Source organism: Perca flavescens, chromosome 4 (assembly GCF_004354835.1).
Source record: "Perca flavescens isolate YP-PL-M2 chromosome 4, PFLA_1.0, whole genome shotgun sequence".
Taxonomy (NCBI): Eukaryota; Metazoa; Chordata; class Actinopteri; order Perciformes; family Percidae; genus Perca; species Perca flavescens.
The window spans coordinates 29718716-29742150 of NC_041334.1; the positions used below are offsets into that span (position 1 = coordinate 29718716).

Genomic DNA, 23435 nt, shown 5'->3' on the forward strand with positions numbered 1-23435 from the left:
GAAAGTGTAGGAGAATTTGTTGTTGTTCAGACAAGAAGTGGTTTCATAATGTTTTCAGTTTTACGACTAACCAAGAACTTGTCTTGGTGCTTGGATTTCAGCATGGAGGCCACTTCCTGTAGGTTTCTGTGGTACCGCTGCTCCTCCAGGTCCGGTGGGAAGAAGACAGAGATGATCCTCTCCGTGATGTAGGTGAGGTCAAAGTCATAGTGACGCTCCATCACATGCTCCATCACTTGTTCCACACTTTTACTCCTGTACATTGTGAGAGTTCATTGTTTTAATGCAGCCAAACAGCCATTAGGCAATTAAGATTGAGCTCCTTAATGTTTTTTTTTTACTGTGCATTTTATTTCTGCGTATCCATTTCACATATCAAATATCATTTTCTTTTGTTTGATGCGTGATTCAGGCTACTTGGTACCTCAGTATAGAGCCTCTCTTCTTCTGTGGTGTAGAATTAGTGGAGCCGTGCTAAGAAAGAATCAGAAAAGAGTATCGCTACTGCAATGATTCATGGCATTTCTTAATATAAAACTACATGTTAACATTCACTTACCAGGTCTGATGTTGAGGTACAGGTGGGAGTCACCTGAAAGGAAATGAGCACATCATATTGTTGGTTTTAGCAGCAGTCACATAGCCATATGCTATGCACATACACATGCACACACACACACACACACACACACACACACACACACACACACGCACGCACGCACGCACGCACGCTCGCACGCACGCACGCACGCTCGCACGCACGCACGCACGCACGCACGCACTGGGAATAAAATAACACAAGTCATGTGTTATATTTTACACTCTTGGTCCTGCTCCAGCAGCGCAGATGAAGGAATGAAAGGATGGAGGGATAAGGAGGAAGAATGGTAAGATTCATTGTCACTTTCTTTCTGTCATCTGCTGCAGCTCGTTTAAAGAAGAGGCTGTCAGCACAGATCTGGCTGTTCCACATGATGGGTTAGTGATGCATGATGTCTGACACACACACACACACACACACACACACACACACACACACACACACACACACACACACACACACACACACACACACACACACACACACACACACACACACACACACAGAGACTGGTGCACACCAACCATTAGAGACATACAGATAAAGACAAACAAGCTCCTGCACGCATGTCTACAGACATGTAAAGAACTTGAGGACATAGTATTGACTTCTTTGAATTCTTTTTTCGCACACTGTATACCTGATTGGTGTTTATTGTGCTGACCAGACAGTTGTAAAAAAGAAGTGCTCAGTTTAAAGAGAGATACTCAATAAATATGATTGATTGTGGTGTTGTTTTTGCCTGGTAAAGAAGAAGGAGAGGAGTGAGAGGGATAACATTTACTGGAGGAAGTCTCTACATGTGGCGTGCAGTCTTTGTAATCTGGTGGTGAGCCAAAAGTAAATTGCCAAACCCACAAACACAGAGAAAGAGGGAGGGAGGAAGCTGAGGTAATTTATTGTTTATTATGAGGATAACAGTTGACCCTGAAGTGACAAGCTAGTAGAAATGTAGTATGTCAGTGCATGTGTTAGGGTCTGTGTCCATATAGCATATTTTTTCTGAGCGCCAGTGTCTTCTTTCAATTGTTCCAAATTAGAAGAGAGCGTATGAAGCGCTACACACAGCGTCTTTTTTCAGAGCGTGCCATCTTTTTTGCAGCCGCTCCAATCGCTTCTAGTAGAAAATCTATAAACTCAGAAAAGCGCTGGTGTCGACAAAGACAGAAAAGCCCATTTGTAGAAGCAGATCGGCCTGACACTGAATGTTACTGGTGAGTGTTGTGCTTTTACCACAATACACGTTGTAAGCTTATTGTTAGCTGTGTAGTCAACCACCTGTTATTATAAATCCAGACAGCTAGCTAGACTATCTGTCCAATCTGAGTTTTCTGTTGCACGACTAAAACAAATTTTGAACGTACACGTTCCACCAAAACAAGTTCCTTCCCGAGGCTATATTGCAGAGGCGCAGTGCTCCGTATGGCGCTTAGCGCCGCTCATGGCGATTGAGATTGGTTTAAAGAAATGCCAATAAACCAGAGCACGTTTTTCTCCCATCCCGGAATGCTGTGTGGACTCGCCAGACCCTCCTTCGCAGCCCTGTGGAGGAAGGTCTGGCAAAGCGAGACTAGCTACCTAAGCTAACGTTAATGTCGTCACAGAAACAAAAACCAACGGGCAGCGTTTTGAAGCGCTGGGATGAAGCGCTCCCCCAGCGCTGTGCCAGCGCTTTTCTGCCAGAGAAAACGGCTATATGGACACCCAGGCCTTTACTTTACTCTCATGAGATGAAGTCATTTACAATGCAAATCACATCAAATGATTAAAAACACCAAGACATGCATTAATAACATGACCTAATGAATGGAAAATGACGGAAATTAGCTAATAAATGGAATCTTTATTGCAGCACAATGACGGGCTCCAACTGTAACCTTGACAGGTGACACCCTTTTAACCTTTGACCTTTGAACTATTCCTTGAGATTGATTGACAGCTGAGTTGCCCTCTGTGGCTGAGTGCTGACAGGTGTCAGGCAACAGGTTAACAAGTCAAATGCCTGCTATTACAATGATCTACAACTTGAGAAAAACAACAGCGACTGTGCGGAAATACACTCACTAGTTTTATGTTGACAGAAAAAGCAGAGTTTCGATCAATATTGTCGGCCATTTTTAATGCTACATTTTTAATTACAATTTTTTTTTTCAATTGATGTCACAACTTCCAGGTAGATGTTGGGTTTAAGGACTAATTTGTAAACCATCCCTGCTCTAACTTTGCCAAAACAAAGGCACCTAATACTCACGATTGATTGTCAAGCAAGTTTTGATCTAAGCTCCAGATACATTTATTTATGAGGGTATTTGATTTCAGTCCCTGACAGTCGAGATTGTATTTGTTTTTGTCTTTGTTCATGTCATCATGTCGACAACAACAGCATTACATTGTCAAAATAAAATAAACTGAGGCAACCATTGATACATTAATTTTACCATTGTAAGGGGCTTTTGCATCAGTATCCTTATAGTAAAAAATGGCAGCTCATTTGATTTGGCAAGGCAGGAGGAGTCTGTGCCAACCCAGTAGTACTGTACTAGTGTTTTAGCATTTCCAGAATAGAGCAAAAGCACCCTGGATTTGTTTTTTTAATAGTTCAAAAAGATTTGTCATGAAGATGGGGTTTTCAATTACATGGCATGGCAGCACAAATGATAGCTTTCTTATTTCATGGCACACACACAAGGAATCTGTGTGGAGATGGCAAACGCCATTACACAGTGGCACAGAGAAAGTCTGACAGAGAGTTTAGGAGAGTGTGATGGGGGAAAGGGAAGCATAAACAGACATGTGATCCAGGGAGGAATGAGTAAAAGGAGAACTGCAGAAAGGGCATGCTGTAATTGGTTACTTCATGGCAGAGAACATGCAACTGCTGAACTGACAAGATAATATCATTACATAATTATCGTCATGGAGGTCTCACACAGACTGACAGCCGATATACTAAATATTCTGTATTTGTTTTTTAGTTCATATTTGTTCAAATGTATTGGTCTTTAGGCAATCCGTTCTTTTCACATTCCACCCCAGCACAAGCATAATCTGTACTTTCCAGTGTGTTAATGTACAACAACAGATCACAAACATGTTATTAACCCTACAGTAGGAAATTAAAGAACACAGAAATTCAGCCATAGGGGATAACTCCTCTCTTAATAGGTTTAATAATGGTAGTAAAGTGGATAAAGTGGTCAGCTTCAGGAAGGAACAGTAAGAGACAGACACAACATGCACATGTGTACCTATGTGTAAAAACAAACACACACACACACACACACACACACACACACACACACACACACACACACACACACACACACAGGTCAACAGGAAGCAATTTGCAACAGGATGTCAGTGCTGGTCAACATAGGTTCATTCGCACATGCACATGCACAAAGACATACACACACATGCAGAATGTATACACGTTTCTTGGTGGCTCTGCCAGCCTCAGGATCTTCATTAATGCATGTGGGCTGTATGCTGGAGCCAATGGGAGCATAGCCATCTGGTTCAGTTTGTCCTGTTCACCAGCTAGCATTTATTAAGGTGCTAATGACAGAAGTCAATCCCATCCTCAGGGTCTGACTGACTGTAGTGGACTGGAGAACTATTAAGTGGTTCAGATTGCCTTGTTCTTTAAATAATACTTTGTATTCATTTATTAAAGCACAAACGGCAAACATTGTCTATTTTCAGCTTCTCAAATGTAAGATTGTGCTGCGTTATCTTTTGATTATTCGCCAGGGGTGGGATGGATATGAAGCTATTGCCAGCAGCCAGCTGTCTAGCTTTGCACAAAGACTGGAAACGAGGAAGCAACTGGTGTTACTTTGTTGAAGTTTAAATAATCCTCCTTCCAGAACCTCTAAAACTCACTCATTAACATGTTATTGCTTTTAAAGGTGTTGGTAGGTGGCTTTTGTTACCTTCAGACAGAACCAGGCTAGCAGTTTCACCCTGTTTCTTCATGTTAAGCTAAGCTAACTAGCTTCTGGCTCCAGCTTAATATTGAACCGACAGATGGATTTTCTCATCTAACTCTGAAAACAAAAGCACATACATATATATTCCACATGAAAAATATTGTTAGTTGGGCTCTGGTAAATTGTGATGGGCATTTTTCATTACTATCTGACATTTACAGCTCATCTGATCAACTACAAATTTGATCGATTGGTTTATCAGAATTATTCTACATTGAGGATTCAGAGTGTAAGTGGATCTGTAAGTGTGTTCACAGAGTGTCAGTGGATCTTGATTAAGAGTTTCCTGGCCGCTCCACAACAGAGTGACTGTGGCACAAATCTTAAAAGTTGTCACTGCCACATCTGAAATCATCACTCCTTTTCCATTGAGAGAAAATCTAACACAGAGATCTGCCGGAGTAGCTGAGTCAGTTACGGAGACGCGGGACATAATGTGTTTAGAGTGTTTGAGACACGGGCGTCGCTATGCCGTCCAGGAGGAGCAAGTTTCATTCTGACAGTCGACTCAGAGCTGACGTCACACTCTGGAGAGGGAGAAGTGAGTAAGCCATCCCGTTTGAAAGTGGAAAAACAAAAATAACCATGGCTTATTCCAAGTTCCATCATCTCACAAAAGACACTGAAGTCCACTGAGAGCTAAATAAAACTCTGAGGGTTTTTATTTTTTTTTGCACAGACCGAGGGTACTAGAGGGCGCATTTAGGAGTGGCTTGGATTTAGGAGGCTTCACATGAAAGTATGGCATCCCCTCTCTTTCTTCTGATTATTACACTGCCTTTCTTGTTTTCTCTCATCTTTGATCCCTCATTTCTGCATTTCCTAACCCCTGCAGTCTGTGTCACTTCCCCCTCTGTCTCTCTCTCTCTATCTCTCTCTCTCTCTCTCTCTCTCTCTCACTCTACTTTTAGTGCCTGGGGACAAGGGACAGGATACAATCATCCCTGCCGTGAGATACAAGTATGTGCTCCCCCTGAATAAACAACATCAGATGACCAAGGACACCTCGATAAGCATCACGCATAGCAGGGGCATGTCGCTATGTAACTGGCCCCGGAGAAGGAGGGAACAAGAGGAAGCTCGAATGAGGGCTCAAAGCAATAAAAAAAAAAAAAACTGTCCAGGGAGTGGAGATATAGATGGAGCTTAGAGGGAGAAAAAAAAGGCACCAGGAAGACGGGAAGGAAGAAAGAGGAGAGGCAAACAGAAAGCGAGAGCGAGCGCTGGATGGGAGAGAGAGGTCAACAGCTGAACATGCTGACCACTGACACACATCAGAGAGATTTCACAGAGCTATTTTGATAGAGCTCCTTATTTTAGACCATATGTCCCTCAGAACACTTAAAGGCTCATTTTGTCTATTTGTCCATCAGTTGTCTCGCAAATCCACTTGCCTTTCTGGCAGCAGCAGTGACATTTCCATCAGATCTGCCAATGGATCTGTACTACAACTCTATCTGACTGCATCATGGCAACATACATGTATTTGGTCCTTGCTGCTTTGCCTAACAACATTTAACATCCAGTAATTGAAAAAAAAACACACATTTATCACAACCTACTGTCTATATCCATCCAACACATGGCTATCAAAAGAACTATATTATAAAGGCTCAAAGAAGCTCAGATTGTTTAAAATGCCATCCCAAAAAATAGGAACTGTATAATTCCTGGAATATTGAACAGGTCTCGCTGTGCACCTATCACTTGGCTTGGGCTTTCAGGAAATGAAAGCAATGTGTAAATATAAACACTGTGCATGCATCCGTGTGTGTGTGTGTGTGTGTGTGTGTGTGTGTGTGTGTGTGTGTGTGTGTGTGTGTGTGTGTGTGTGTGTGTGTGTGTGTGTGTGTGTGTGTGTGTGTGTGCGCACTGTCCCTGTAACACTTAATTTATGACGAGTAAAGCAGTAAAATGAAATTAGCTATGATAATTATTTGTCCACAGTGCATAGTGCTTTCACCACCTGAGTTCTCCATCTCTATTGACTTAAAGTTGTTTCTACCTTCCCACTGATGTGCCATGGCACGTAGAGCTATCACAAGACAGCATGTCCACCCGTTCTCTCCTGTGGTGATACACGAACACAACAGAAGAGGTTGAAAAACATGACACTTGTTGCCATGTTGATCAAGACACCTGATAGGAGAGACGCCACAAAAATTCACAACATCTGGATAAAAGCTAGACCGATACATGGGCCAATATGAGCATACTGCAGATACATAGGTATCGGCATAAATTGCAGCCGATAATTAACAAGAAATGCCAGTTTGAGTTATTTTAGAAACTGTTCCAGCTCCACTAGCACTAATTAGGACTAGAGGAAACTCTACAACACTTGCTTCTTACACAATCACACATTCCATAAAGCATCATCGTTGCTATATCAATTCATAAATCAGCATGAAACATTATCAGAACAGCTGGTGTGTATGAGCAGACACTGCAACCATCTGTATGTCACTACACAACATTAGGATTCATCAGATGATGTTAGGACAGCTGACTGTGTCTGGGATACAGCCATTTGTCTCTGTCAGGTGCCCTTTGGGTGTAGATAAGTGTCTATACACAATACACTACATAGACATGTATATACAGTGTTGAAGTAGATAGATACAGTAGATAGAAACGGTGGGAAATTGCATTCTTATCAGAATCGTAATCAGACATCAGAAAAAGCAGCAGCATACACAAAGTAGATAGTATAAATGTTGATAAAATTAAAAGTAGGAAAAGTTGTGCATACAAATAGATGCACGCTGGTGTATGCAGACAAATCTTGCAAATGCCCACACAAGCAAACAGATGCATGCCCAGAAACACATCTAATCTATCCCCTAAACAGTCTGGCACAGCTTTAACAGTTTTATAACATTTTACATTTAAAGGCATGTATAGTAGCATATAGAAAAGTGTTTAGGTTGTTTCCATAATTTCCAGACCTGCACATATATGGACAACTATCTCATTAAAAAGTGAATCTTTCACTCTCTAGTATTAAAAATTAATATCTGTGTATTTTTTGTAGGTCACAGCAGGAGTCCTCTGCTTCATTTTCTGCACTTTCCTTAATCACAGTAAATGAAATCCTCTTTCTGGGCAAAGCAGGAGCTCTTAGGCTACAGCTTTAATGGAATAATATGCACAATCACATGCCGCATTATCAGAGCAAACGCTGTGAAGAGGCTTCAAGGTTGGTAGATTGCAACTCAATAGAAAAGAAAAATACACAAAGTACATAAAAAGTCAAAACTGATGTGCTGAATACATCTGAATAAACTAAACCCAAAGCTTTACTCAGTAAATACAGAGCATGTTTTACCTCTCAACAAGCAGCTTCAGTCTTTCCCTCTGCGCAGTCCTGTCTGTAGAGTGGGAAATACTAGCTCCCTCTCTTTCTCTCATACAAGCTCTCTGCTCTCTCTCTCCCTCTCACCAACTCACTTTGCTTCCCTCCCTCTCTCTCTCACAATAACACACACACACACACAAACACTGTGTCAGCAGCACATCCAACATAGCTTTCCCCTCTCGCTCTGCCTGTGTCATACGCACAGAGACAGTAAAGCACGTTGACTGTGCGAGTGCTTTCCCCTTCGAGTGCACTTACACACACATCAATACACCACATGCAGACACTGGGCAGCCCTGCACAGTACTTCTGTCCAGTGACCTCTCCAGTGGCCTGAGGCTGACAGAGAGATGACAAGTGGCAGAATTAGATGGACTGCACAACCCTCTGGATGCAAAAAAACAAAACTAGTGGTGACTGTTATGGAGATGGTACTAAGCTGGCATAACTCACTGATAAAAGCATTTAAGACTTGAAAAGAAGACAAAAAAATTCCAAGCAGACAGGCAACAATATGTGGAAATTGGGGAACATAAATCAACATATATGAACATAACATGTGGGGTACCACAGGGGTCGGTCTTAGGACCAAAGCTCTTCATAATTTACATTAACGATATATGTAGAGTTTCAAATATATTAAAATGTATTTCATTTGCAGATGATACAAATATTTTCTGTTCTGGTGATAATTTACAGCAGCTTTTGGAGATGATCGCACCAGAAATTACCAAATTAAAACAGTGGTTTGATGTAAATAAACTATCATTAAATATAAGCAAAACAAAGATAATGTTATTTGGAAAACAAAAAATTAACCCTCAAGTAGAATTAAAAATTTATAACATAAGTATTGAAAGAGTATACGAAAATAAATGTCTTGGTGTGATTTTAGACCACAAAATCTGCTGGAAACCTCATATAAACCATGTCAAAGTTAAACTATCAAAGACCATAGCTATAATAAATAAATCAAGACATATTTTAGACAATAAATTACTACATACTCTGTATTATACCCTCATACAACCATATCTAAGTTACTGTGTGGAAATCTGGGGAAATACATACAAAACCAACCTACAGTCGTTATGCACAATACAAAAGAGAGTAATCAGAATCATAAATAATGTTGGATACCGGGAACATACAAGTCTTTTATTCTTCAAGTCACATATTCTGAAATTCATTGATCTGGTTAGATTTAAGATGGCACAAATCATGTTCAAAGCAAGAAATAATTTACTTCCAGGAAATTTACAAAAAATGTTTATGGAAAGATATAATGGATATAATTTGAGAGAACAAATAAACTTTAAAAAACTTAAAATAAGAACAACTCTAAAGAGTATGTAAATCACGATTGGTGGGGTGAGTTTGTGGAATGGATTAGACCAGGTGCTGAAACATTGTACAAATATAATAAAGTTTAAAAAGTTATATAAAACCACTTTATTAAAAGGATATGAAGAGGCAGAGAGATGAATGGGAAGGTGTGTTGGGGTGCGGATTGTTACGGTGATGGATTGCGAAAATGTTGTTGACTTACCTACGATGTAGATAGATGAACAAAGGATTTGAATCGTGAGGGATTGGAGAAGTATTGTTGTGTATATTGGTTGTCCTGTTGTGGGAATGTATGATGAATGAAGAAACGAATTGGGGTGAATGAGGGGTAGGAAACATTACAAGCTTCGGCTTCATCCTGCTCCTTTTCGGACTATCTTTTTTTTGAAATTTTAAGCACTGTGTGTATTTTTTTTTTCCCGTTGTGTGTTACTACACACTTTTTGTTGTGTGTGTGTGTGTGTGTGTGTGTGTGTGTGTGTGTGTGTGTGTGTGTGTGTGTGTATATGTATGTGTGTTGTGTATCTATGTGTGTGTGTGGGTGTTTGTGTGCATGTGTGTGCATGGGTTTGTAAGCATATGTGTATGTGTATCTATATATATGGGTACAAACTGCATGTGTGTGTGTATATATATATATATATATATATATATATTATTTTTGTTTTGTTCGAAATAAAAATAAATGAAATGAAGGTGGGAGAAGCTTTAACTGGGACTATAAAACACCAGGAAAGAAAGGTAACATAGATGAAAGGTAAAAAAAAGATGATGACAGTAAGACGCAAGAGATGAAAGAAGTAAAAAAAAAAGCAATATGTTGACATATGAGCAGCACATAGAAACATACAGTGAGTGCATAGCGTGACATGAAGCAGACAGCAATTTGCAGCCTTGACCCAATGTTCCCCTTTATTTATGAATACCCCCAAATGGGACTGATTACATACACAAAGTCTGCCTTCCCAGCTGCCTCTCACTTATTTGTGTCCCCCCCCACAACACCAATGATCACTCACTGGCAGGCATCTACGGCACTCTTGTTATTTTCTATATTTACCCGCTGAGACTTCTCCTATCCAGATTGATCATTGCCCCGTGTGACGATGTCCACTCTCGGCGCCTGCCTCTCCTGCAGCCACCAAGAGTTGTTTTTGGCTATCGCCGTGGTGACCAGAGGGACGAGTATGACAAAAATAATAATCCTTTTTTAATACATGCTGCCAAGGCACAACAGCTGGTAGTGCCCAGTTGTACACCATTGCAGTGTTTGGAGGAGGAGGGGGCAGGAAGGCAAAGTCCGCCCCATGTCATAAATCACAGGATTTAAAATGAGGGGAAGAGCTGAGAAATAAAGCATGGGTCCAAGTACCAATGTGCTGTTTTTTTTTTCTCTCTGTTTGTGTTGTTGGGCAGTGAGGCACAACGGCACAGTTAAAGCAAGGTGATGAGCTCACAGTGGTGTGTGACACTGAGCTGCTGTGAGCGGGGTCACAGGGGAGCAGAGGAGAGCTACTGCCAATGGTTTGACATAATCTGTCGCCAAAAAGAGTGCTTCTCTCTTTCACAGCGTAAACATGTCCTCTCATAATAAAAGAATCCACTCAAAAATAACAAAGGCTTTTGTCAGGCTGCTCTCTCAAAACAGTCTTTTGCATGACAGATCTATTCAAAATGTGTCTCTACCTCCTCTATGATGGATTTTACCTTGTGTGATTGTTTAATGGTGACAGGAAGATATTTTTCTTTGATTCTAAAGGGATTTGTTTTCAGGTAATTTTTTTCTCTTTGGTATCTTTAATTCTATCATATATTTTACCATTTTAGGCAATAAGCTAAAGTTTACATTATTTTGTAAACATTGTGATGTACAGTGGCTGCAATATGAAAAATATGATTTATTTCACAAACCTCATATATTATAGTGTCAAGCCATTATGCCCTGACAATATTGCTGCTAATACAGAGACATGAGATAAACAGAAAGAGCAGGGGAAAAGAGGGGATGCCTTGAGTAACAAATCCTAAAACAAGTGAAAATAATTTGTGCAGGGGCTGAGATCATTTCAGTAACATCCAGGGGGATAGCACCAGACCCTGGGCCGGGGGCCCTATGCATAGGCAGTCCTGATGGGCCCCCATGTTCCTCAACATATTGCTAATTATAGACATTATAGCCTATTAATTTAAAATTAAACATGTTTTAAATTAGGCTAATACAATGGTGTGTTATATGCAAACAGCATTGCTAGTGTAGTTTATTTATTTAGCCTTTACCTCAGATTACATGTATAACCAAATTATCATTTGAAAGTGTATGTTCTCTCTTTATATGGGTTGTCTCAGTTTGTTTTTAGCACTAACAGTCATGGAGATATTCAAGCAGTTTAGCACCATGGATTTCATTTTTTAGTTTGCGACCTTTCTTTGAAAATAAGTCAGTTACCAATTGTTTCCCCTCATTTAGTTTTCTCTCCTTCTCCTGTCTTTCCTTTCTTTTTTGGTAGCATGATTTGACTTTCTTTGAGAAAGACATTTCTACAGCAGAAGTTTGCGCTCCACCGGCTCCACCAGACGTTCAAGCAGATGGACTAAACCATTTGGCGCATTAGCAAGGGGTGGGTGAGACCTTAGTCTTTTTCTGTATACAAAATGTAGTCAGTCAATCAACCAAGTTATTCAGCCAATACACTAACTTTACATTTCATCTGACATGCATTATGAAATTTAATTAGGAAATGAAAATATCCAGGTGAAATAAAAATATATTACAGACTTTTCAAGGGCCCTCTCTCCCCTTGGGCCCTGGTAATCAGTATCGGTTTTACCCCCAGTCCGACGCCCCTGATAACGTCACTAAAATCTTTGACACAAGTTGAATTTATTTAATCAAAAGCATACTACTTCCTTTTCTTTGTCTTGTTTCTGGAAGAAAATTCCTGATTCAGGTCATCACCAGTAACAATGGACACTTCTTGCTAGTTGAAGCTTTGCATACATACATCTTGTCCTCACTAGTAGTAGAGAGTTTTTTTCAGGGCTGTCTGGGAAACTGTGGGGAAATTCAATGAACTAAAATGCCTCTATAACTCAAAACAGTGATTGAAAGCAGTTCAGTCCTCCACTTGACTTTCTTTAATACAGTAAACAGCACAGCTAATCTATTACAGTCTAGTCTATATCCTTGACGTTCCAATTCCGGGATTACTCCGTTGCCGCCGGAAAATCTACCAGATTTCACTCATTTAGGCCTTATATCCGTTGCCTTGGGCTTCCTTTGTGTTGGCATTTTAAACTCCAGTCAATTTATCAGAACTATGGTTAACCTTTTCTCTGGTGCTTAGCACATCCCAAGACGATTGTGATTGGTTTAAAGAAATGCCAATAAACCAGAGCACGTTTTCCTCCCATCCCCGAATGCTATGTGGAATAGCAAGACTCTCATCCAGCGCGCTGTGGAGGAGGGTCTGGCAAAGCGGGACTAATTACAGCCTGACAGATAGGCACACAGACAGTTTCCCTCTGCAAGCTGCCATCTCCCTAAACTGTGCTGCCTCTTGTGCTTTCTCCTCCTCTGACCCCCACCAAACAGCTCACCAGGGCTGTAGTACTTGAGTAGGACTCAAGGTGCTTTTCTGTTGTCTTGGACTTGTCTTGGACTCGTTGGTATTTGGACTTGGACTTGTCTCGGACTCGGCCATTGGACTTGCCAAATATACTAGTTGGTCTCGACCGAGTCCAGCACTATATGAGTTTGTTCTAAAGTAACTTCCTCCTTCAAAACAAAACCATTCACGAAGTGTGCTCGTTCAGAAAACAGGTATTAGGGCATCGAGATTGGTCGCCTGGTATACACCTGGCTGCATCATTTTCATTTTAGCCACAGACACAATGTCAGTGAGCACTTTGTACTTTGAATTCTTCAGCACAAGTAATAAGTTCAAATTCATACAAGTTCATATTTTAAGTAAATAATATGGCCTAATCTGATCCTATAGTGTGTTACTCTGCACTTGCTTTTTGATAATTACAATTAATAAAGCAAATTATCATCTTAAAGTAGAAGATTTACTGTCTCTCACATCACATAAATTATAAACAGGTAAGTAAGTGGTCTTAAAGAGAATTCTTTTTTTTCTGTCTCGGTATTGACTGTCTCTCATTTGGACTTGGTCTTGACTTGGACTCAAACTGTTTTGGACTTGTCTTGGACTTGAACCTCTTTGGACTTCGTCTTGACTCGGTTTTCCCTAGTCCTGGTCTTGGACTACAAGCCCTGCAGCTCACAACTGCCCCATTCAGATCATCCTAAGAGCACTTCTCACAGACAATGCTAATAAGTATCAGAGAATGTTTTGTAAATGATTGTTCTTTAATAAGCACAAATGCTTCACATCAAGCTATATTAGAGAGCAACTGACTTCCCGGGTGTTCGAGGACTCTCAGGATCTCCTGTTATGCCACATTAACACATGACTGAATTGCTCATAGCAACCTGGCTGGTTGCAGTTCGGTGGGTGGGCTTCTTTAACCAGACATCTAGGTCAGTGCACACGGCTTACTCCACTAAAGAATCACAACATATTAACATCTGAACCTCTGACTCAGGAGCACAATTTGCTCAGGACAGGAGGAAGGTAGAGTGGTGGATTCAGTGAGGAAACGTACGGCTTACCTTGGCTTCACATGTCTTGTGAACCGCAACCTTGCACTCTGCACACAGAAAAGAGAGTACATGTTTTATTGACAGTGAGACAGAGAGAGGGCACTCAGGGTGAGCTCATCTATGTCAGGTCTAGGTGTGCATCCATGCTGGTCAGTTGTGTCTCTGCCTGACCTGACTGAGACGTGGACTCACCCTTGCAGAAAGCCCCAGGGTTGTCGATGTTCTGCTTGCACACATCACACATCCGTTTCCTCTTGAAGCTCTTCTCCGTAAAGGCGTGGCTCCCTGCTTTGGCGAGCTGCAGGCACACACAAAATATGGAATTAGTCAAGAGGTGAAAACAATAAATGCTACTGAAACCATATGAATGCGTATGCAGTTGTGACATGTTCAGCTTAAGCAGTTTCCCCATGCGTCTCAGCATTAAACTGTCACTGTCCCCTGTCTGGCTACTGTCAGTACAGATGTGCGCTGCTTCCGTGACACACCAGCATGAGCACTGATGCCCTACCTGCTGTACATTTAGCATCCTCCTCTAAAAACTCCTGTCATATCATGCTGTGTTTAAGGCACCATGTTGTCTTGTCTTTTAACTTGTCCTCATTCTGTCTCAGTCTGTGGAGCAGCTAAGATGATGAAAAACAAGCAGGTTTCTGATCTGCCACACTCATCTAATGTGCTGTGTGATCACATATAAGCTAAATGTAACTGAATAGATGGACATGATGTTCATTGTTTTAGTGGTGTCCTTTGTGATGCTGTTAGCTTTCTTTAGGTCCCCAGTTGTGTCTGTCCAGACTGAAATATCTCAACAACTTTTACATGGTTTAACGTTACCATTAAATTTGGTACAGACATTCATGTTCCCCAGAGGATCAATTGTAAAAAATTGCATCTGGATAAGACGAGACTGACCCTGAAAACTCCCTTTTCACCATCCTCCCATCAGGGAGAAGGTTGAGAGCTATTAAGACAAGAACCTCCCGCTTTCTCAACAGCACATACTGCAGAGCCATTAAATCTCTAAACAGCTCTCCATTTCTGTACCAGCACCTCATGAAAAAAGGTTCCCCTAAGGTGCCTGTATAAATTGTACATCTCTTCACACCGGTTTTCTAATATTACTTTTTATGCCACCCATACTAGCGGTATTTTATCTATTTATTGCAAAGTTGTGGATTTGCGCTATGCATTGCGCTATGCAATGTTATTTTAGCCTCCTGGACTTTCATCAAGGTATGTAGTGGATTGGTGTCCCCTTTTTTATGTGCCTTTTTTATCTGCCTGTGTTAAAACTGTGATCCCATGTGGGATACCATATGTGTATATATTAGCTCTATGTTTTTTGTTGTTTTATTGTGTTGATGTCCTGTCATGAGCACACTGAAGCAAATTCCTAGCAACTTGCACCGAGTTGTATGGCAATAGGTATTGAATCTTGAATCTTGAAAATGTTGGTGACCCCCTGACTTTTCCTGTAAACATCAGGTCAACATTTTAATTTGTCCAATACTTTTAGGTTTATGACCAAACAATTGCAATCCTTAGCCTTAGCCATATTTTGTGTTTAATGCTAATTGTTAAATGCTAAATGTTAGCATGCTAACACTCTGAACTAAGACGGTGAACATAGTAAGCATTAATCTGACTCCGCCAGATGGATTGCTTCGCATTTGCTCGGCATATCCATCTGGGAACTTTCCGTTGGAGAACTTTTGGGAAGGGGCGGAAATACTGGTTAGCTGATTGGATGAACCATCTGTCTATCACCTATGTTGGTGATAGACGGGCCAAATCAACCAATCAGATCCACGAAGCGTATGAAAATACAACCACAAGCCCGCCTCTGCTGCTGCAGGCAAAGCATAGCTCGTAAGCTCAGCATGCAAGCAACATGTCGGTAAAGGATATTTGACGTTTGTGTAACGAGAATTTAGGAATAAAAGGCACCATTTCAGGTTCCCGGACCATATTCCAAAAGAAGAATCCAAGAGAAAAAAAGCATTAACGAGCGGCTAACAGAATTAGGGCTACCGCTGGCTGATAATACTGGTTAGCTGATTGGATAAACCATCTGTCTATCACCACCTAACCCACCTCAAAACCAACGCTGATTGGCCCGGCCCGGTCGTTTGGCTAACGGCTCCAAATGTTCTCTATCTCAAGATGCCAGACTGATCTGCGAGTGGAAAACTGGAGCTCGCGATATCAGGACGGTCTCACGAGGCTAAGTAAGCATTATACTTGATAAACATCAGCATGTTAGCATTGTCACTGTGAATGCTAACATGTTGCTATGCTAAAGTTAGCCTATGCGTAGCTAAGTACAGTCTATAGAATCTTGTTAAAATTGCGTTGTTCTGCGCTGTTATATTTTTCATCCACCTTCTCATATTAGCCAATCAAAAGGCCTTTTGCCTCTCCTCAAGCCATTACAATAAATGTAAAAACATTGTTTAAATAAACACTGGGTTAAAATATGCCTAGACTATATGGCAATAATACAGATAAACAATTTACCTTGAAGACAAATCTTTTGCCACATACCTACAGAGAGACTGAGCATTCAAGCAAACCTAAACCAGGTTTGTAACCAAAACTATTAGACAAATACTGTGACTTTTATTTTCCTTTGTGATGACAGGCTTACCCTCTTTTCAACACAGCAAGGTGGTAGCACACTGGACTAGCCAGCTGTGTAAACACGAGACATGAGCTTCTGTGGGCAAAGCAAAGAAAGAGACAAACCGTAGACAGACCCACTGTTTGCTGTCTTTCTCAACATGTTGAACTCATATCTCTGATACTATTATTAATATTATTGGCGGAAAGGTTTACAGTAATATACTATAAAAATACTTTATGTAAGTTAACTAAATGCTACTCAATAACATTTAAATTAAAATGATAAAGAAAAGAAGACTGTATAAAACACACACACACACACAGACACACAGACACACACACACACACACACACAGTCTCCTAAAAGCAAATAAATGTAGTGTCCTGATTCATAATGCATGAATCTTTCTTTTTATAAACCAATACATTTTCCAATACTACAATAGGAAAGTGTTTATATAAAACTATGGTAATGCTCTCCCAAAGCAATGCTTTCTGACAGCATGCGAAGCACATTAAACCATTAAATATTTCCTTTAGTAGAGAAGGAGGTGCCTGGAAACATCAGGAGGGAGTGTGTGTGTGTGTGTGTGTGTGTGTGTGTGTGTGTGCGTGTGCGTGTGCATGTGTGTGAGGCAATGTGAGAGGTGGACGGCCACAAACAGTGTACCTGCACACACTGGTGTTTCTCTTCCTGTTAAATGACTCGATGCATTTCTCTGGCCTTGAAAAAAAAGCTCAGGCATTTTTTACTTTTTCCGATGCCTGGAGGGGCATTGAATTTCACTCTGAGAGGTGAAGGGGCATGTAGGCTACTCCGGCTTGGACTAACACTCTCACAAACATTTTTTATTGACTATGCGACACCAGAGTCTCACTTCTCCTCCCACCATCTTGAATTATGAGGGGAAGGAAACTCAGTCTATTAACCACAATGTATAATAAAACAGCCATGTCTCTCAAGAGGAGAGTGCACAGTCTAAATCCTTTATGACTAGAAATGTATAATTCATGTTTTACGTCGCCCTACCCTGAGCTTTGTATGGTTACATAATGTGAACATAAAGGCTGCTGATTTGCTACGACTTCCCAACCCTCAAGAAAACAAAATCCACAGAATAAATACTTTGAATGTTTGTTTTTTTCATTAAAGGGGAACTATGCCATTTTCTTTTAGCTTAATTTACCTTAACTGAACAGCTTCGGAGTCATTGGAATGGTTATATGACTTTTTTTCGGGTTGAATGGTGGTTGGCCTGCTTCCCCCTAGCGCCTGTGAGTGGAAAAACCACCCTTGCAACTTTGGGTGGGCATTATGTTGCATGTATTGATCTTATAATCACACCAGCAGTAACATTGGACTATTGACATACTATGGACTCTGCTGTTATGATGAATGGAAGCTGCTCTAAACCATGGCATCCACTGAATGTGTTGAATCTAGGTCTCTGTGTGGGTGCTAGTGTGTGTTTGTATATGGGATTTAGGAAGAGAGACGATAGGCCTGGGAACCTGACAAAAAGAGGGCATGTGAGGGCAAAAGAGGATCATCATCCCCTCCAGCCATTTACATTTGAAATGTTATTACATAACTTGTGAATTGTGGAGCTTGAATCGATTGGACTTGTGATGACATGTGATGGCCCACTGAGTTGCTGTACGTGTAACCGTGTCCCTTTATAAAACAGACATGAGATCACCAGCAGGATAAAATAGTAGAGGACAACATTGAGGAGTTAGTTGGACCAGACTCACAGTAAAGATAAGTTACAACTTTTATCAGAGTCACTTTTTTCCACAGTAGGGTATTCCACAATATGCTGAATAAACAAACATCTAAATCTACTGAATTCTCTGCTACAAGAGAGAAGTTTAATAATGCTATAATATTTCTCAAAGGCTAGGCTATATATAATATTATCTGGATATATCAATATCAAGACATAAAATATCAACATTAAACCATCTCAATATTAAGAATCTTATAGTAAGTATTATATAAGTAACATTGTGATATTACAGAAGTTAAAAATACCAAAATAACATCAATAACTCAATATGACTGGACACTGAATTCATTTTTCTTTCGCCATTTGCTTGGGGCCAACTCAATTACAAATGTTTTTTTACAAGTTTATAGTATTTGAGTTTTGTGGCTGCACACCTGAGCCAAGTTGTACAGTTGCATTAAATTCACTAAAAACATAACGAGTGCATTGGTATATTGCAGAATCAGGTGAAGCTGACATTGGCCAGGTTAATGACTTGGAGTTCAGTGTCTTATCCTTCTTAAAGGTCTATGAACTCTTTCAAAAGACAAACATCTGAGATGATTTCATTTTGGATGAACATTATTTCATCAGTTCCATGTTGAAACCTCACTGCCATTCATCTTTTGATGCCAGTGACAGTTTGAAGTTCAAACTAGAAAAGCAGGACGAGTCAATAGCACCGCATGGTGGCCAAACAGTAGTATAGCTTTCTTTTTAATGACGCAGAGCTAGTGATATCTAGCCTATGTTGCAAATGTCCCTTAAATTAAGTGAATCATATCTTAATCTACAAACCCTTTATTCCATATCCCTTATTTTGGAAGTTTAGGGGACAGGCTGCTTGAATTATATACTTCAAATTACGTAGTTAACCTCCTGATGCAACTAATGACATTTAGTAATTTAGAAATTTTTTAGTACATTTTTTCCTGTTAAATGCATACTCATTCTTTACACATTTTAACTTAAGTTAAATATTAAAGGTTTTCAGGTGCATGCGTATAGGATTCTGTTTCCTGTGCTAACATCAGCATGATGAAAAGTTGTTCTACAAATTAAAGCATGTTACCAGAGATGTTAGCAGTAGGTTGGTGAGTTAGCACATAAGTTGAAGAAAATTGTGTTGTAATCATCTGTCATATAATGACAAATGGGATCAAAGAGCAGTGTTTAAATATAAAACTGACAAATGAAATGACTCATGAATCTCACAGCGTGGGGGTGTCTTATTACTAAATTGGCATAGCTTTTACACTTTTCTCCCAGTTGTTGTTCTTTCCCTCCATTTCTCCCTATCAGTACATTAGCGGACAGTAGAAGGAGGATGCCACAGTAAGGGTGTATACCACTTTAGGAGCATGTGCCACATAATACAATCCAATGACAATGATAGTATTTGTTTAATGCTTTATAATGTTGAGCATTTTATTATTATTAATAATAATAATAATAATAATAATAATTGTAAAAAATAAAAAGTGCTTTACAATAAAAGACAGAGGTAAATAAGATCCCGAACTTAAGATATAAAAATATACAATAATAAAAAAACTAGTTACAACAAATAAGCATTGGACTGTACAGGTGTATTTGACGTGTATGTATTTTTGATACCAGTAAAAGAGAACTTCAGATGAGTGGACATTCAGTCTCCGGAGGCTCCAGTGACTATCAGCAGTGTTGCAGTATTGCATTGCAGCATTAAAGAACCCCACCCCATTTGGACTTTTGCAGCCAAAGCCTATGTCATTCTACAAGCATCTCTGACCACTGCGGAGAGCCCGGAGCACAGAAGCATAATGGAATTCGTTATGACTATGGCTGCATGAGCTTTTTATTAATGTGAGGACAGCAGCAGTAGTAGCATTTTATTATTCCTGACTTGTTTTGGAATAACAACTTAGGAGCAAACAACTTAGGACCTAACCTTAAACCAAGTCTTCATCCTAAAATGTAATGATTTACATTATGGGGACTTGCATTTTGTCCTCAAAAGGCAGGCAAGCCCCCACAATGTCCCTGTTTAGCGAAGGGGGATCCTAATAAACAAAACTAAAATGTGACAGTGTAAAATGATTTATGTCTTCACAACATGACACCCCCCCACACACACACACACACACAGACACACGCACACACACAAACACACTGTAAATTAATACAGAGTACAGTGACACACCCCCTCTGCACTAAATGCTTTGGTCTGTGTGAGTGTTTTTTTCAGTGACACCTAACTAGTGATGACATGCTGGAGAGCAGGAGCCACAACTTCTTACACACACATACACATACGCACGCACGCACCGCACGCACACACACACACACACACACACACACACACACACACACACACACACACACACACACACACACACACACACACACACACACACACACACACACACACACACACACACACACACACACGATCCACTCAGGAAGGGACGGGAGCAGGTGGCGAGCCAGGGGTATGCTCTAGTTCTGGCAGGGTATTTATAACCTGCATGAGCAGGGGCTGTCACCTCTAAACAGCCATGAAAATGCTGAAAATAGGTGCGGGAAAGAGTGTGTGTGTGTGTGTGTGTTTGCGTGTGCAAGAGAGAGACAAAGGAAAAAAAGCAGACGCTACAAACAACATAAAGAACTCCTGGACTGGTTACGTATGACATATTTCATTCCTCTCCACTGCCGAGTCCACCCATTCAGTTGGGACTATGTTATCATAATTTGGCACGGTTAGACACGCACGCAAAGAAATTCAGAAAGACACACACAATCAGGGCTTTAGGGATTTGAAGCCACATGTGATCTGAGTAATGTTTTTGTTCCAGTAAGATCCAGAAGTGTACTGTGAAGCACCCTGCAGCATTGTGTGAAAATACAGTGACATTACTTAAAATTACTTTTCTTTCTGTTTTCTTTTACTCTGACATGCGAGAATGCACACATTCTTGTGCGTAGCCTTGGTACTAAACCCACAGACACTTTTTTATTATAAGTCTCTATAAAAGTCCTCCAGAGGCTTTACGGGGCTAAACCCATACATGTTCCTAAATAGAGCCAGCAGCCAGGCAGACGGCGGGTCAGAACCGGACAGTAACTTAAACCACTTCCTCTTGAACCTTGACCTCGCCCCCAAGAGACATGATTAACAGAGATCAAGTGGATCGTCCATTACTGTCTGAATCTATTTTCCTCGTTTACTGCAACTGATCCCTTTGAGTGCAGTAGGAATGCCATATTTATAAACTTTTGACAAATCTCCTCTCTATTCATGCTTCGGATGCAGGTCTAAAATGGGACGTGCAAAACACACGTTCATCCTCTGGTATGCAAGCATGTGCAGCACAAGATGCTTCTGTTCTATTTGATCCTGGCAAGAATACAGAGGAGGAATATTTCATAAGAGAGAGAGAGAGAGAGAGAGAGAGAGAGAGAGAGAGAGAGAGAGAGAGAGAGAGAGAGAGAGAGAGAAGTGCTTTGGATCTAATTTGGAAATATAGTGGTCATTCTTTGGATTCCTTTGGTTGATGCCCATAAAGTAGTATGTGGTGAATGTAGTGTATAACAATTAAAGTTCAGCTTCTTCTGCTGAGTCAAGGGACAAACACTACCTATGGTTATCCATGGCTATTTGAAACAACTGCAACAACAATGTACATCCAAACATCTAGGACTTCTATCTTGATTACTCTGTTCTTCAAAATGCTCTTTGCATTTAGCAACTAATAGACTTAACATACTGTATGACCATAAGAGAGACATTTCTGCCATGTACAACCAGAATGTTTACAGTTCCCTAAAAGAGCAGTTATAGACTTACCTCAGCAAGCTGAAGGATTCCAGGATGCACCTCAGGCTCTGCCTTTATGGGGATTCCTCCTGTGTCAGTATCACGTCCGTGTGTCTTCATCCTGCCGGCGCTGGCGCTGTGAATGCACCCCATACTTCCAGCAGACACCTCTTCTGCCTTGTGTCTTTAATTCCCTCAAATCTTATCCCGACTTCCACACGAGTGCTTTGCTCCAGAAGGTCCTCTTCTCCTCCTCTCAGCGCTTCATGTTTTGAAGGGCCTCCTTATGTTTCTGCGACAGCTAACGTCTTCCTCTCCAACATGTTTCTCCTTCCCCAGTGACTCCTCACACCTCTGCCCTTCTCTCTGACAGCTTATCCTGCCTTGAAATCCACCCCAGATAACTTTTTTTCCCCCACCTCCTTTCCCGCTCTCCTCTTACAACCCCTCTTTCACCCCTCCAACAAGTGTCACCAAGCAAAGACCCTCCACTCTTTCCCCCACCTCTCCTCTTACACTCTTCCCTGTCCCTTGCTCCCTGAAAGCATACACTCACCACCTCTCTCTTCCCTTCCCCCTTTCCACTTGCCAATACCTTCGTCTCTTCTTTTCGCCTCTACAAACCCTCAAATGTCTCGTACGCTGCTCTCTTCTGCTCCACACTTACAGACCCTCCAGTCTTCCCCCCTCTCTCTCTCTCTCTCTCTCTCTCTCTCCATCAGGCTCCTCTCCATGGGGGAGAAGGGGGCAGCTGTTTTGGCTTGTTGATGTCAGGCCCTTCCCCTTTCCTTTGGCTTCACTTCAGCCCCTCTCACTCTCCTCTTCCTCATGGGGGAGTGATTAAATAGAGCTTCTTTCACACACGTCATCCCTCTAGACTCTGTAACTTTGCACATGAGAACATAGAACATACTGTAGGCTTGATCCCACTTCTTCCTCCTGTCAGCTTGCTGTGTGGAAAGTGAAGGCTTTTTACTGCTTGTCTGGGTTTTCAGTAAACAGGATGACTGCATATCTGTCTTAGATGTGAAAATGCTAGATGTAATGAATAATGAACTCCAGGACCCTGTTTGATAGGATGCATGACACCAACATTAATGTCCTCTCTTTTATTCCCTCAGTTGCTCTCCACTGAAATAAAAACAATGATAGGCTCTGTGCTTAAATCTTAGATCTGCTACTCCCGTCGTTGAATTCCTACAGCGCACACACACACACACACACACACACACACACACACACACACACACACACACACACACACACACACACACACACACA

The 23435-nt window shown here is 40.9% G+C and overlaps 1 protein-coding gene across 4 annotated transcripts in view; it reads right to left on the reverse strand.

The window, feature by feature from the left end:
- Window positions 1-22954, reverse strand: part of LOC114554411 (tensin-2) — a 33773-nt gene extending 10819 nt beyond the window's left edge. For 2 of the 4 annotated variants that reach the window (XM_028576242.1, XM_028576241.1), the window contains exons 1-6: window positions 22185-22954; window positions 14157-14262; window positions 13974-14011; window positions 560-592; window positions 425-474; window positions 72-255 (exon numbers count right to left, since the gene is read on the reverse strand). In XM_028576242.1, the coding sequence (XP_028432043.1) occupies window positions 72-255; window positions 425-474; window positions 560-592; window positions 13974-14011; window positions 14157-14262; window positions 22185-22307 (534 nt within the window). In that variant the 5' untranslated portion in view covers window positions 22308-22954. Of the gene's footprint in view, window positions 1-71; window positions 256-424; window positions 475-559; window positions 593-7921; window positions 7977-13973; window positions 14012-14156; window positions 14263-16614; window positions 16686-22184 lie in introns of those variants that run through there. The other 2 variants (XM_028576244.1, XM_028576245.1) reach the window with 2 other exon arrangements.
- Between the last annotated feature and the right edge of the window lie 481 nt (window positions 22955-23435).